The 14,659-nt window shown below is 36.8% G+C and overlaps 1 protein-coding gene across 1 annotated transcript in view; it reads left to right on the forward strand.

Moving 5' to 3' along the window:
- Nucleotides 1-14,659, forward strand: part of MYO3A (myosin IIIA) — a 104,206-nt gene that overhangs the window by 20,888 nt on the left and 68,659 nt on the right. The window contains exons 3-4 of the mRNA XM_041408655.1: nt 1,593-1,697; nt 2,406-2,505. Coding sequence (XP_041264589.1) covers nt 1,593-1,697; nt 2,406-2,505 — 205 coding nt within the window. The remainder of the gene's footprint in view (nt 1-1,592; nt 1,698-2,405; nt 2,506-14,659) is intronic.

A 14,659-nucleotide genomic window follows, 5' to 3' on the forward strand; every position in this document is an offset into this window, starting at 1 on the left:
CCTCTCTAAGCATGCATATTGTCCCACTTAGGTAAGGGTGAGGTTAAGTGAGTTCCAAGACAGTTGCCATAGAGCTCAGCCCCTGTCAGACCAGAGCTTTGCTGTCCTGGTGGGGGACACATCTTGCAACAAGAGTTATGTATTGAATGGCATTTCTGTAGGCATTTCTGTGGTCCAAGTTCAGTGCAGCCTAGGGGTTTCAAAGGTAGTCTGAGAATTATTGTTATCTTTGGGTACAAAGGGATAAAACATGCTTTTTACTGTAAGGTGCAAGTCTTTTTTTTAATTCCAGCACAGAAAAAAAAAATGAAGGGGTAAAGAAGAACAGATGAAAAACACACATATACAAAAGAATCTGATGTCTAGAATTCCACAGTTGAAAGGTTTTTCTGGTAAATGATGTTCTTGATTTGAATATACTTCAAATGTAGTGCAAAGGAATTGCTGTTTTGTGCCTCATTGTTAAAATATCTTACATGGAAATTTAGTTTCATGTGAAAAGCTATTAGATGATAATACTGTGTAAGAATTAAAGTTTATTATACTATTTTATTGGAATCACCTACTCCTTTACAGAGGCTCTTCAATCAATGAGTATTGTCAGGTGCATTATGGATAGTTCAAGGGCTTATTTCATCTTTGCAGATGTGTAACTCCTACAGTAGTAGGTACCCACTAAAGTTACATTGTTGCTTCCTCCAGCAGAAAAATTGTAAATTATAAAAATGAACATAAGAAGTACTGCAGTCTAAACCAATGTAATGTGTGCTCACTATTATTTCTAGAGAGCAAGGCCAGGTCTCTTCTCCCCACATAAATGGGACAGGACAGGGCTTTGCAGGAGTCTGGCTGGGCTCTCTCCTCTGGAGAGTGGCAGAGCATTGTCCAGAGCAGATGTGACTCTACATCTGGAACAAGGAGCTGACAGAGTTGATGCAAAAAGGGCTATAATTAATTCTACACCCACAGCACACCTTGTTTCAGTGGGAGACCTTTCTTTCCACAGTGTTTTCATCATATTCCACAATGCCCATGATTTGTGTATCACTTCTCCCTATGCTAGGAATTAAGTGTTGCTTGGCAAAAAGGGCAGCTTTACCCTTGGTAGGTTTCATGCTGGTGAAATTTCTCTGCTGCCTGTCTTCTGATGCCTTAAATCCATTTTTTACTGTACATAGCTTTTGTACCTGAGAATTGATGCTGTAATAATCTGCATTGGTAGTGAGTTCCACAAGATTAATATAAGAAGCAATTTGTATGCCCCACAAAACATGTCTTCACAGCTAATTTATTGCATTGTAATCTACTTCTGTTTCAGTGAAAAGCAATCATGGATATTGGAAAACAAAGAGATACACTACTATACTTGTGTTTGGACAAGAAGAATAAATGCAGAAAGTAGTGAAAAATAATTGGCAAAAATTGCTGTGTATGTTGTTTGTATAAATAGTAGACTTAAGGACAAATATGTGGCTTTTCAGTTTAGTAGAATCTCATTTGGCTACAGATACAAAAAAAATACTGAAAATGAAAACCAGGTGGCTGCTCCAACACTCGTTAATTCCTTTTTATATTCCCTTTATGTTTTGTAGCTGTGCAATGGTGGATCTGTGACTGATCTTGTGAAAGGATTTCTGAAGAGAGGCGAAAGGATGAATGAACTTATAATTGCCTACATTTTACGTGAAGCTCTGATGGTAAGATAAGCTTTCAATGAAAGGACAGTCAATATTCAGCTCATACTTTTTTCTTTAAATGAATGAAGATCATGTCCCCACTAACACAGCTCACTATCTTGTATTATAGCAGTGTTTAATGAAATCAAGGCAATGTGTAATTAGCATGGTTCTTTTTAAGCAAGCAAGGTAAATAGCAGGTTATCTGTTCATTTCACTATTAAGAGAATGAAAATTGATTTCTGACCATTGATCAATTTTCTTAGTAAATAAAGTTCAGCCTCCTATGTTTGGATCCAAACTATTTTTATAGTAAAATAATCCAGATATCTAGCAAATTCAAACCCTGCTACAAGAATTTGGTTCTGCTCATTAGGATCAACTGTCTTTAGTTATAATTTTCTTATAAATTTTACTTTCTCTGGTGGAATTTAGGTCTTAGTAGTTTTCTTTGAGTTTATGCTCTAAAGGTATTATATGTAGGTTTATAGTGATATTTTTCTGCTTTCATTATAAACTTTCTATTTGTCATAAAGTGGGGCAATGAAAGAATATTTTTTCCTTGTCATGTGGCAAGTGGTTTTGCAGTAAGAATGACAACCCTGTGGTTTTGGATTTAAAAAAAAAGTTTCAAGTATTTTTCATACTTTTCCACTACCTTGTTTCTGCAAATGTAATATGGAGGACAGACCTGTTGTTAAAAGTTCATGTTTACATCTTGCCTTGCAGGGACTTCAGCACTTGCATGAAAACAAAACTATCCACCGTGATATTAAGGGAAATAATATCCTTTTGACCACTGAAGGAGGAGTCAAGCTTGTGGATTTTGGTATGTTATGTTTACTTATATACACAATCTTTTACACCTGAAGTATGGAAAATAGAATAGAGTAAATAAACCAGAAAATATGAACTGTGTTAATTTTTTGTTAAAAATCACTTGGATAACCAATGTTACTTTTGTTAACTTGATAGAAACTTTAGTAATTTTGATAAAGCTGTTTTAGTAGCATGGCTAAAAACCAGAAATTATAATATGGTGGTAGTAAGTGCCAAACGCTTTGAGGCACAGAGCAAGTCAAATGGCAAAGTGAGAAAATAGGATTTAAAATAAGGGTGGTGTTCAGTTCATACATTGGTTCAGTGAAATTAAGAGCTGATAGTAAAAAGCTTCATGCTTTAAATGAGAGCATTTAAAACTTAATAGATATTGTGAAGAATGGGAGAGCTCCACCTCAGATGCATATACTTCCTTTATTTGAAACGAGAGATATTTGAAGGCAGTAGAGGAGGAAATATTATATAGTTAATCTCCACTTTCTAAAGTCTGGGGAAGACAGATTTTGGCAAATCTAAATCTGAGAATTGGCATTAAAAGGGTCAGTTGAAGCCTGTTAGGCCTAAAAGGATTCCTGGATGCTCCCATCTTTGGTGTCACCACCAAAAGGGAAGAAGAGAGACATGGATAAGTGGATGTAACCTGTTATTTATCAGCAATACCACAGTCATTTGCTTAAAAGGTTAGGTTTGACTCTTGTTTCATACAAGGGCATTTGCAGTGCTTGTTGTTATGAACTATTATGTTCAGGTAGAACACTGCCTTCTTATGTTAAAAGTAAATTTATTGGTCACTATTTCACAGCACAGCAGACAATTGTAAATATGTTTAATTCAGCAGATGGAAAATCTTTGTTTTTCCTTTGCCCTCCTATTTTGTTAATGATTCTGATTCAACTGATATATAACAATTGTTTAAACTAATCTTGGGATTTTAACTCTCTTTAGTATAGTATCTTCTGGCCAGTAGGTTGTATTTATGGAACTCTCATGACTTGACACACAAATTCCCAAAACTGTCAGGGTTAGTAATTCTTTTGAAATATCATGTATTTCTTTTATATTCCTCACATAAAATCTTCCATTGGAAAATCTTTGTATTTCCTAAATCATCTGCAACATACTTACTAGTATTTTCTGATAGTCTGGAAGTTTATTGTGAGGCAAAAACCAGTATTTTTGCACACAGGCTTTTAATCTGTAGTGGTAAAAATTTTTAAGGTGTTGGAGGCAATTAGAGGATCAATGCTTCTAAAAATTAAATCATTTATGCGGGTATCAAAACTTACAAGCTGTAGGGATGAGGACCTGAATTTTTTATTCCCCAGTTATTGCAATCTCCTGATAAGGCTGTAATTGAAAAATAATCTTCAATTCTTGTGGGAAAATTGTGATGCCAAAATATAGGTTGGAACATGCACAAGAAACAAATATACATACACACACATTTATGCGGACTCAAAAGGGGCCTGAAATAGCTGCAGTCCATCCTCTCAAAGGAATGTACAAATGGCACTTTAACTTCGGAGTAGATTGATATTTTCCCTGGCTTTCCCCCACCTCCCCGGGAAGAAAAACAATCTGAAGCCAATAATGAATAGTTTCAGATGGAATAAATGTATAGTCTTCATAAAATCATCATGGGAGATGTACCATTCACCATTCAGGCTGCTGCTTAAGGTATTCAGCTGGGATTTGTGGGATTTGTGTCTTCTACTTAAGGGGATTTAATCCCACATTAATCAGATTCCAAGATCATTTTTTAACTAGGAATGTGAGTTGATGAAAATCTCTCATGTTGGCGTTGCTACAGACTGTTGTACATAAACATTTATTGGATCAGGGACTTAAACTCAGCCATCTTTTATTATACAAGCTTATAAAATTGACAGGCTACAGAGTGAGATAGACATGGAGGTATAGTTTCCTTTTCACCCAGTAAATACTTACGGGAAGCAAAATTTTTGATTTAGGCTGAACCAATTTTTACATGGGGCAAACAAACACAAAAAATCCCAACCCAAATAATCACATCACCCTTTCTAGCATGCACACAGCTTTTCTGTGTAGAGATGGAACAGAGGCAGGGAGCCAAGGACTCCTTTAACCACCAAACACACATGACCAAGGAAGAGAGCCTTTCCCAATATAACTTTATCTGCACCATCCTCCTGCATGCTGGATGCTGATGAGATGTTCCTGAAAAAGCCTTTGCTGTCCTCCCCTGATACTATTTATGGTGGTTTTCTTCTAAACATAAACCCTGTGTCTGAAACACAGGCTTGTGAAGTGCCTTATGGAACACGAAGCTAGAAAAAGACCTATTCTTAGTCTGCATGTGCTGTGCAATCATTTCACTTTTTTGTCCTCTTTTTAAAGTACATTTAGGAACATTTTAAGAGTCATAAGTGAAAAAAGTTACCTTCTAGTGAATTAAATCGTGTTTGAAAATGGCTTTTTTTTTCCTTCATTGCTTTTGTACTCTTTGAACTTGGTGTATCGTGTTCTGCCATGGTGAGTCCTTCTGCACAGCAGTACAAACTTTTCAGAAGCTTCATTTTGTGACACAATTTATACACATTGCTTTGTGGTCGTTGTATCATAGAAATTTATGTATGCTGGGACCATGGTTTCTGAACACTGCACAGTCTGTAATGGATAACCATCACAACACCCTTATGGAGAAGTAAATTATTTTAATGCCCAGTTAACAGTGGGAAATCTGAAACTTTGAGAGACTGAGTTGCTTGAGGTGACACAGAAAATGTAGGGAAAAGCTCTTCCAAAATCCAGGCTAACTCTCTGAATAGTTTGTCTTTCTAGAGGTACTGGCAGTTAAAGAGATAGACTTTGAAAGAATACCACAGTGCCACAGCCATGCCTCACTCAGAATCCTCTGAAGAGTGAAATTTTTGTTTTCCCTTAAAATTCTGCTGCAATATTATTTAATCACTCCAGTAACATTCACGTAACTAGGGAACACCAATCCCAATATAGATTAATGATTAAATCGATCCAAATACCTAAAGGAAGCCTAGAAGAAAGTTGGAGAGAAACTATTTACAAGAGCATGTAGGGACAGGACAACAGGGAATGGCTTCAAACTGAAAAAGAGTAAGTTTAGATTAGACAGTAGGAAAAAAAAATCTTTGCAGTGAGGGTGGTGAGGCACTAGAGCAGTTTGCCCAGAGAAATTGTGGATGTCCCGTCCCTGGAAGTGTTCAGGGCCAGGCTGGTTGGGCTGGATGGTCCTCTGAGAAACCTGGTGTAGTGAAAAATGTCCCTGCTGTGGAAGGTGAGTTTGAGCTAGATGATCTTTAAGATCTCTTGCAACCCAGGCCGTTCTGTAGCATCCCACAACAATGCTTCCGGAGCTCAATTGCTTGTCAAGGAGCTGTCAGATAAAGTTTTAGTTTAAACTGTCCAAGCCACAAAAATTTTGGAATACTGTTACCAGGGATGTATCCTCTGGCCTTGCATCCATCCAGTATGAAAATTTAGATCAGGAGGAAGAAACAAAATTATTTTTATTTTTTACAGAAAATGAGCACCAGCCAAGGGGATCTACTGTGAGAATGTCCTCTGATCACAGATTCAGTCTATAAAGTCATTAAACTTCTAAATGCATTTATAGTCCGTATTTTCTTTGTAAAAGAAGGCTGACTGAAGACATTTTCACTACCTGAATATTTGTGGGAATTAGCTCCTAAACTGTTCTGATAGAAAACTTTGAGGTAGGATGTTCTGCCTGAGAATTGCAGCAATTAGGCTTCAAGCAAGGAATAGCCTCTACCACATTATATAGTTGTATTATATTCAAGCTGCTATGTTTTCAATATAAGATAGAGATTTGGTAGAAAAATATACATTTACATTAAATTCGTTGTTGCACTTTAAAGAGTGACTGCTATGTAATCTGCTGTATAGAAAGAACTGGAGGCAAGTAAGGTGTGAATTAATTTTTTTTGATAAATATTCCTAATTATATTCAGTTTCTTATTACCATTCTGTGGAGAAAGTCTTTTACATCTGTTTCAGAACTTCAGTGGCACACAGCAGATTGATGTTAAAAGGACAGATTTCAAATGAAATTTTAGCCTCTAAAGGTGCAGGAAATTAATGTAATGAAATTTAAAGAAATTAATTTAATGCCAGATATGTTTTGAAAGTCATGTGACAAATTTATCTGCAGCCTTTGCTGCTTAAATATCTAAGTGTCTGATCTTTTTTCATCAGTTAAAAAACTGGCCTGGAGTCACTTGAACACATAGCACACCTCATCTGTAGTAAAAATTAATACATTCATCTGCATCTTGTAATGTGCAACCAATTTCATGGGATACTAAAGGTGTAACATCTACTTCTGCTGACAAATCCTTGCTTATTTGAATAGTCCCTCTCAATTCAGTTTCTTTTCTTGAAATCAGGATGCTGCACAGGGCCTTTCATGTATTAATGTCACAGCTCTATAATGCGCTGTTTCAAAATGGGAGAAGCGAAATAAAATATTATTAATATTTTTGTTGTTATTACTTTAACTTTGGTCTGAAAAAGTCTGAGTGATATTTCATTTGAAATTATTTGAAATTATTTCTGAAATCCCTTGCCATTTCAGTGCTTCTGGGAGCTCAAAAGCCAGAGGTTTTCATGCTTATATTTTATTTTTTTTTTCAAAGAGGATCCTAGAGGACAAAACTCCCTATCAGCAAACTAGACAAGTTGCTGATGTCTCAAAAGCCATGGAAGAAAGAACCATTTTTCCACTAAAAGCTGTGTGAAACACCTACAGTCACATGGCAAAGTGATTCTTTTAGCTAAAAAGAGGAGACTGTAATGCTGATGGAGAACTTTTCTTCAGCTATATTTTGAGGATTGACCTTTAGGCTGATAGTCTTTACCAAGAGCACAGGTAGCTCATACTTCTTCAGGACTACTGAAACCTGCTCTTCCAGGCTAGAAATGTCGCAGGATGAGCAGCTGTTGCCTTGGAAATGCCCAGAAAAAAATATAAATTATACTTCCCCACTTAAGAAATGCATATTTTTCCAGCAGCACTGTTTCTTTCTGAAGGCCATGCCTGTCTATGCATCAAACATACTTTCATACCACATGTAATTAGACTTTTGCTGTTATTACCAGGAAAGGTCACTGGGAAAAAAAGTCAGACATCTAGATGGATATTAGAAATATTCAAGTACCCGTAAGGAAAATAAAATGTGGATGGACTCATTAAATCTTTAGAATTCAAGCCTACTTCGAGACACAAGAGAGCCCATGATTCCTCATAGTTGCCCAGTAATGTAACTGTGGGGAAGGGGATATTTAAAAGGGTTGGCACTGTTTATTTTCAGTTTCTTTTTAGGTGTTTTGTTAATATTACCTAAAACTCTCTATCACTAGAGGCTCTGGAAAAGCGATACATAGGAAAGATCTATGTTTTTTAATATGTAAAGGAGGTTCCAGTGGAAAACATGGAAAAAAGGTAATGCAATCTCACTGTTGCTGGGAGATGGTGGAAAAATACAAGCTGTGTTGCTGCAGTTAATGGAATGTCTTCAAGATTTCCTTTAGAACTGTGGATAAATAGGTTGCATAATTAAAACATGTATTGTAATAGTAATGGAATATATAGTGAAGGTAGGGTGATTTTCATACTTTAAACACACTTAGTTTGTATTTTTCTGCTTTTGTGTTAGTGTTGGATGTAGAAGGTGTGTGTGAATATTGTCTTGGCATTCCAAATGTAGTTTCAGATATCCCACTTTGCATATAGCTAGCACAGTTTTGTCATGGACAGTAGCCAGGGTCAGCTACAGATTTACCCTGAATACAATTCTACCCCCTCAATGGGGGAAGAATGAATTGGGGAAGGGAATATATATTGCTCTATTTAGACATACTGATATTGCTTTGTTTAATACTTGAACTATTGCTTCTATGTAGTTTGGAAGCTGCACGTAGACAGAGGTCAGCTTTTGTGTTTGGAATGTAATTGGGTTATTATTTTGCTATGGAGAGAATGATTATTCCACCTTTAAAGCTATTTGAAGTCTTTCAAAGTTAAGGAAAGAAAGAAATCTTAATACTGGCATTCCCAGATGGCCTTATTTATTCAAAATTTCAATTTGGTGAAACTACTCAATGGAAAGACACTGTTTTGGTAGTGTATTTTTAAATTCATTCTATGTTTACTTTAAAATGTATACATAATTTCATTTGGGCAATACTAAATGCAAGTATTAATTTCATAATTCAATTGAGTAATTAAAATAAATTCACTGGGGTTTTTTTTTTTCCTCTAGAAAGAGTTATTCTGCCAACATTGTGTATTGTCTCAGTGGTATACCACTCTTCCTCACAAATTACGGATTGTTAGTAGTGCTTTACCACTACTACTAATCAATTACAAATTGATCAACATGAGTTAGAAAGCACAGGTGTTTCTCTTAAGTATTGTTCCATGATATTTATGCCTATTCTGATACAGAAATACAGGCCAAAATATTTAAAATTCTGTAAATGTGCTAAACCAGTTGAATTTTCAAGTGTAGAGCCAGCAGCTGCTATAATGACAAAGCAAGGGAAGTAAAATCGGTTACCCTGTACAGCATGTCCAAAACAATGGGCACAGTCTCCATGGAATAATGAGTCCATGGTACAACTGCATCTTGATAATTCCATCTCTTTAATTGGTCAGCTCTCCTGGTTTTCTGATGCATGAGGGAGCTTTCTGCTGGTGTGGTGGGGGAAAAATCAGCTGGAATCTCTGGTCAGAGGTTGGGCAGGGAACCGTGGCACTGGGTGTCATCCTTTCACCGTGACACATCACCAGCTCTCGTGTTGTCTTGCTGTGACACAGTGCTATGGCCATTCCTATCATGACCTAAATGACCACGAATAGCCTTGTTAGAGGCAGTTTGTTGGCTGATCACAGCTCAGCCTGGCAAGTGTCTGGGCCATGTGGCATTGCAGAGGCCAAGAAGGTTCCCAAGGACTGTGCTCAGATTGCACGTGGCACAGGTCAGGCTGCAACGGAGGGAGTCTAGAGCCACCTTGTGCTCAGAGAATAGGTTGAGAAGTCAGTTGTGAGTGATCTGAGTTTGAATGTTGGGGCATTTCAGTTTCTGTCCCTTTTCATATATATCATCATTCCCAGCTTTGCATGTCCTGCTGACACTGAAGAGGAGCTTAGCATGACCTTGAGTAGTGTTCCAAACTTTTGTAGATGACTTATTCTGGAGAAGTCAGAATATCCTAGTGTGTCCTTTTGCGCTTGCCCTGCATTAGCTATAAATGCTGTCTGAATCATTCTGCAAAAATGAAACAATTAATTAAAATAATTTAATTTGAAAGTATTCAAAAATAAAATAATTTTTGTTCTGCTCTTAGCTTACTTTAAGCAATGAGTCATAGCAAGACTTGTATTTGTCTTAGTCATTCTAGCATACATCCATAATAAAGCTGTCTGCTTCACTGGTTCAGATCAAAACCAGGCTGTTATTGTGTTGTCATTTCTGCATACCATATAGCATGACATTCACATGTTGCTGCTAAAATGCAGAAGGAGACATGGCAGAAGCTAATAAAAGTAAAAGACTTTAAAGAAAGCTTTCTTCATGAGCAGCTTGTCAAACTGCTTTGCACACAATCAAAGTAACAATTCCAAATTTTTCAACCCAGGGTTAGCAGGGATAAGATGGATTGCATTGACTTGAGCTGTGGAGCTTTTTCATTGTTGAATGTTTAATTCTTTGTTGAAGGCTTAGTCCTGAAAATTTTTTTGGGCCATGTTTGAATGAAAACCTTTGTGCTGTCCAGTAATAAAAAACAGAAATCATGTGGCCAAATGCTATATCCAGGATAAACTGTTCACTTGGTCTTTCAAATATTTTCTTCTATTAATTCACATAAGGATGTCACTGGTGGCTTAAGCATTAAAGAAGATTGATGCTGAAAGCTGGTGTCAGATGGCAGACACTCATGAAGTGTGAAAATAGCCTTTTCTGGCCAGCAAAGACTTCCACTTGGTTTTGTCATGGGTTACAAAACAGTTATCTCTTGAGGTTATTAGAAACTCTCTGGTCTCATCTGTGTATACTAAACTCCATTCATTTTTTACCTGAAGATGGAACCCAGTGACTTATTTATACTGGAGCATTCCAGTCTGGAGGTATTTTAAATATTCTGTTCCAACAGCATAGATGTTTCCAGCTTATCATAAGAGGAAAACCCTGTCATAGAACAATGAGAAAAATCTCCAGAGTTTTGCTAGCCATGCAGAGGGAAAAAAGCATCCTTTTTGGGTGTCAAAGCAACAGTCAGTTTGAAATGAAAGTATAAGAAAGGCAGCATGTGAGAAGGAGGAATTTCCTCATCATACTGCACCAGATTGTGTGTAGCTGTACAAGTCCCTGAGGCTCTAGAGAAGAGTAGTTCTCCTATCCAAGTGCATCTGGCAAATTGTGCAACAGGACAACAAATGTTCCTGTGCATCCCTTTTAGGAAACCAGCTGAAGCCCTGAAGCGTGAGATTTGATTAGAATCATTGGTGGTGTGATGCACTGAACTGGCAGGAGCATGTGGAGGGGAGTCTGGTCACCTGCTCTACTGCAGGCCAGTCTGTAAAATGAAAGATCTTGGATTTATTAAAGAAAGAAGTTGTATTAAACCCTTTTGTTTAAAAAATATTATATATCTCACAAATGTAGTGAATGTTCTGCCTTTTATTTAGGGCACTGTTTGTCATTTTATTATCGGTATGTGTCTTTTAATGATTCTGTATCAGATTTAGGATTTTAATTATTTTCCTTGTATTCTTAAAAATATCTTTTCTTTGTCTTGAAACCTTGTGGTGAGTTTAAGTCCATGAAAGCCACTGGACTTTCATTTTGTTAACATCCACTTATATTTATATTTAATGCACCCTGTATTTGATAGCACAGATTAACTTTTTTATCCCCTTTTACTCCATGTCTCTTGGTTTTGTAGTAAATGCCATGGATTTTTCATCTCCAAGGCAGTTTATATATATAGTCTTCCTGGATACTAAGCTTTTGATCTTTCTAGCCCTTTTGGTTATCTTTTGGATATTTCTATTTCAGTTAAAAATTTGCATCTACAGTGTGTGTTTTCCTGAGGGTTTGGGAAACACTAGTTTTCAGCAGTAAAACACTATGTACATCAAAATAATACAGAAAGACAGAGAATGTGGACAAAGGACATGGAAAAGCTGGAGGCACTGAATCTCTTCTTTGCCACTTTGTCTTAACTTGTAATCCCAGATCCCTGAGACCAGTGGGGAACTCTGAAGCAAGGCAAATGTACCTTCAGTAAAGGGGGATCAGGTTAGAGAGCATTTAAAAGAATTGGGTGGACACAAGTCCATGGGGCCTGTTGGGATGCACCTAGGAGTGCTGAGGGAACTGGCTGATGTCATTGCAAGATCACTGACAATAATCTTTGAAATATCTTGGAGATTGAAGGAGATTCCTGAAGCAATGAAGAAAATTATTTTCATTCCAATCTTCAAGAAAGGCAAGAAGGAGGTTTCAGAGAACTATGGTCTGGTCAGTCACATATGATCTCCATCACAGAAGGTGATGGAGCCAATAATCCTGGAAATAATTTCTAAACTATGACAGACAAGAAGGTGATTGGGAGGAGGTGGCATGCGTTTATGAAAAGCAAGTCATGCTTCCTCAAAACATAACACCTTCCAACATAAAATAGTGTTGAAAATTCTAATACTTTTGACTCATCATTTCAACTTTGTTTCTTATTTCTTTATTTCCATCTACAGGTCAGAATCTGATTTTTAGTTCTAGACTTAATTTGAGCCCTTCTCACTGAGCAGAAGTTCTGAAGCATTCTTTTCTCACAACAGCTCACTATTGAGCTGTATAGTCCTGTGCTCTTTTAATTTAAAAGTTTACTTTTGGGTTCAGTTTATAATCCATAAGGAATTTTGAATATTGAAATACGAAATCAAATTGTTTCACAAAGGTTGTGAATCATCTCTTGTAAAATCATAAAACCCACCATTTGTGTCCTTATGGTCTGTTAACATTTTCTATTAAATGTCTTTCTATTAATGATAAGTAATTAAACCTGGGAGAAGCTCTTTGATCTCCTTTTACAGTCTTAGTGGGGATGCCACTATGTGTGGTTGCACATAATTATACACCTGGTGTGTTGTGATGGTTGCCATTTGGACTACCAGAATTGCCTTGGTTTATTATTGTTCTTTCCCAGTTGTCTTTTGTCATTTCGTAGTATGAAGGAATTGCATGATGGAAGTTTTTCTTAGCATTTTGTATACATTCAGCTGACCTGAAATATATACACAATGCTAAGAAAAACCTCACCAATACAACTTGCAATGAGCAAACAAAGAAATCAGTGTCAAAGGTATCAGCAATTAGAGAGGCATTGAGTTATAACTCCACCACTGTTGAGAGGGAAGTAGCTACTTCCCTGTCTGCATCCTGACAGGAATAGTAGCTTCTTCTCAAAGTGAAGCTTAAGGTGCTAAAGAAAAACCTGGGACCATTAGGACCTGCTGCCTACAGATCTGCTAAAAAAGGTGGAATTGAGTGATTTATAAAATACTGACATCACACCTTTGGGCAAAGAGATGTGGAAGGAGAGGCCACTTTTTGCATCATATGACATGGAACAAGAATGACAAAACATACCTGCCAGAGAGCTTAAGGGGAATGCAGTGTGAAACACTGCTGCTGTTTTACATCTGTTTCCCTAGGAGATAAAAAAAGATCAGGAAGTAATACAAAGCATTTTGGCCTGTTTAGATCTGTAGGGTTAACAGTGTGAGCCGTTTTTGGCCCAGACACTATCTGGAGGAATGATGGAGTTAATGATGTTCTTAATCTGCAGAAAATCACAGTGAGGATGCTTTGGTAGTGAAGTATACACTGAAGGCACAAATAAAGAAGGAAGAAATAGCTAAGGGAGTGAAAGCCCTTGGGAGTAAGGTCAAGGATGTTGTGTATGAATGCAGTCTCCCTGCTGTGTGTCAAATGGGAGATCAGTACAATTTGCTAGGGCTGGCCCTTCCTTCACTAGCATCAGGCACTGAAATGGGCATACTGCTGTCTCAGGACATCATCATAAAGGGATGTTGTACAACCTCCCAGTTTAGATCATAATGTTGTCTGCTCAGATTGGGCACTGTGAGACAAGTCTTTCCTAATAATAGGGAACTAATTTCTGCCCTGTTTTTCTTTTACTGAGTGCTAAGGTCAGAAGCAGGAGGCTTTACTTGCAAGGTTATTTCAATATGCCTCTTTTCACAATGAAAACCTTGAAAAATACTCATAGTATGCTCATAGTGTAAGTGTCCTGATTTTCAGTTTTTATTAGTAAAATGGTGCCTGAAAAAAATAATAAAAAATACAGATGTATGCACAATATTTTCTTTTTGGTGTGTTTTGGTACTACTAATGCACATATTTATAAAGCTCTTAACTTCCATAAGAAAAAATAATTAATGTGTAATAAAACGTCATTTTTTGACATATTTTAGATTTTCTTAGGATAATATTTGGCTCATTTTGCAACAAAGCAGTAGTAAATTGGGAGGGGAGGAGCAAGATGGTTTTGTCTGAAAATTTGTAGGTGAAAAAAAGTGGCCAGCTGTATGCTTGACTGGTTACTGAAATGCTGGAAGAAATGTTACTAAGTGTGGAATTACATCATCTTTCCTCTATACACAGAAAAAGCCCAAGGAAATATCATTTGTCATAAGACCTACGCTGCATAATCTAAAATGCCACTTTAATGCTGAGAGCAAAAGGATTAAAAAAACCAACCAAACAAAAAGCACACAAAACCCCCAAGAGCCTAAAGAAAGTGGTGAACAATTCAAATTAAATCAGTTTTTTACGGAAATGAAAGAAGGGTGAGGGGAAAAAAAATCTTCAGTTCATTTAATAATTACAGTTTAAAGAGGGACAAAAACCAACAGTGCATAGACAGAGAAGACTGAACACATTAATGTACCTATTATATTTTGTTCCTTATCTCTACAGAAAGTTATGTTTATTTATAAAATCTGACATTGGAATCATAAAAATATAGTCAGTATCTTTCTTTGTTTGCAGATCTAATCTCATATCCTTGTCCAAGAC

Source organism: Onychostruthus taczanowskii, unplaced genomic scaffold (genome assembly GCF_017590055.1).
Source record: "Onychostruthus taczanowskii isolate IOZ18803 unplaced genomic scaffold, ASM1759005v1 scaffold3, whole genome shotgun sequence".
Taxonomy (NCBI): domain Eukaryota; kingdom Metazoa; phylum Chordata; class Aves; order Passeriformes; family Passeridae; genus Onychostruthus; species Onychostruthus taczanowskii.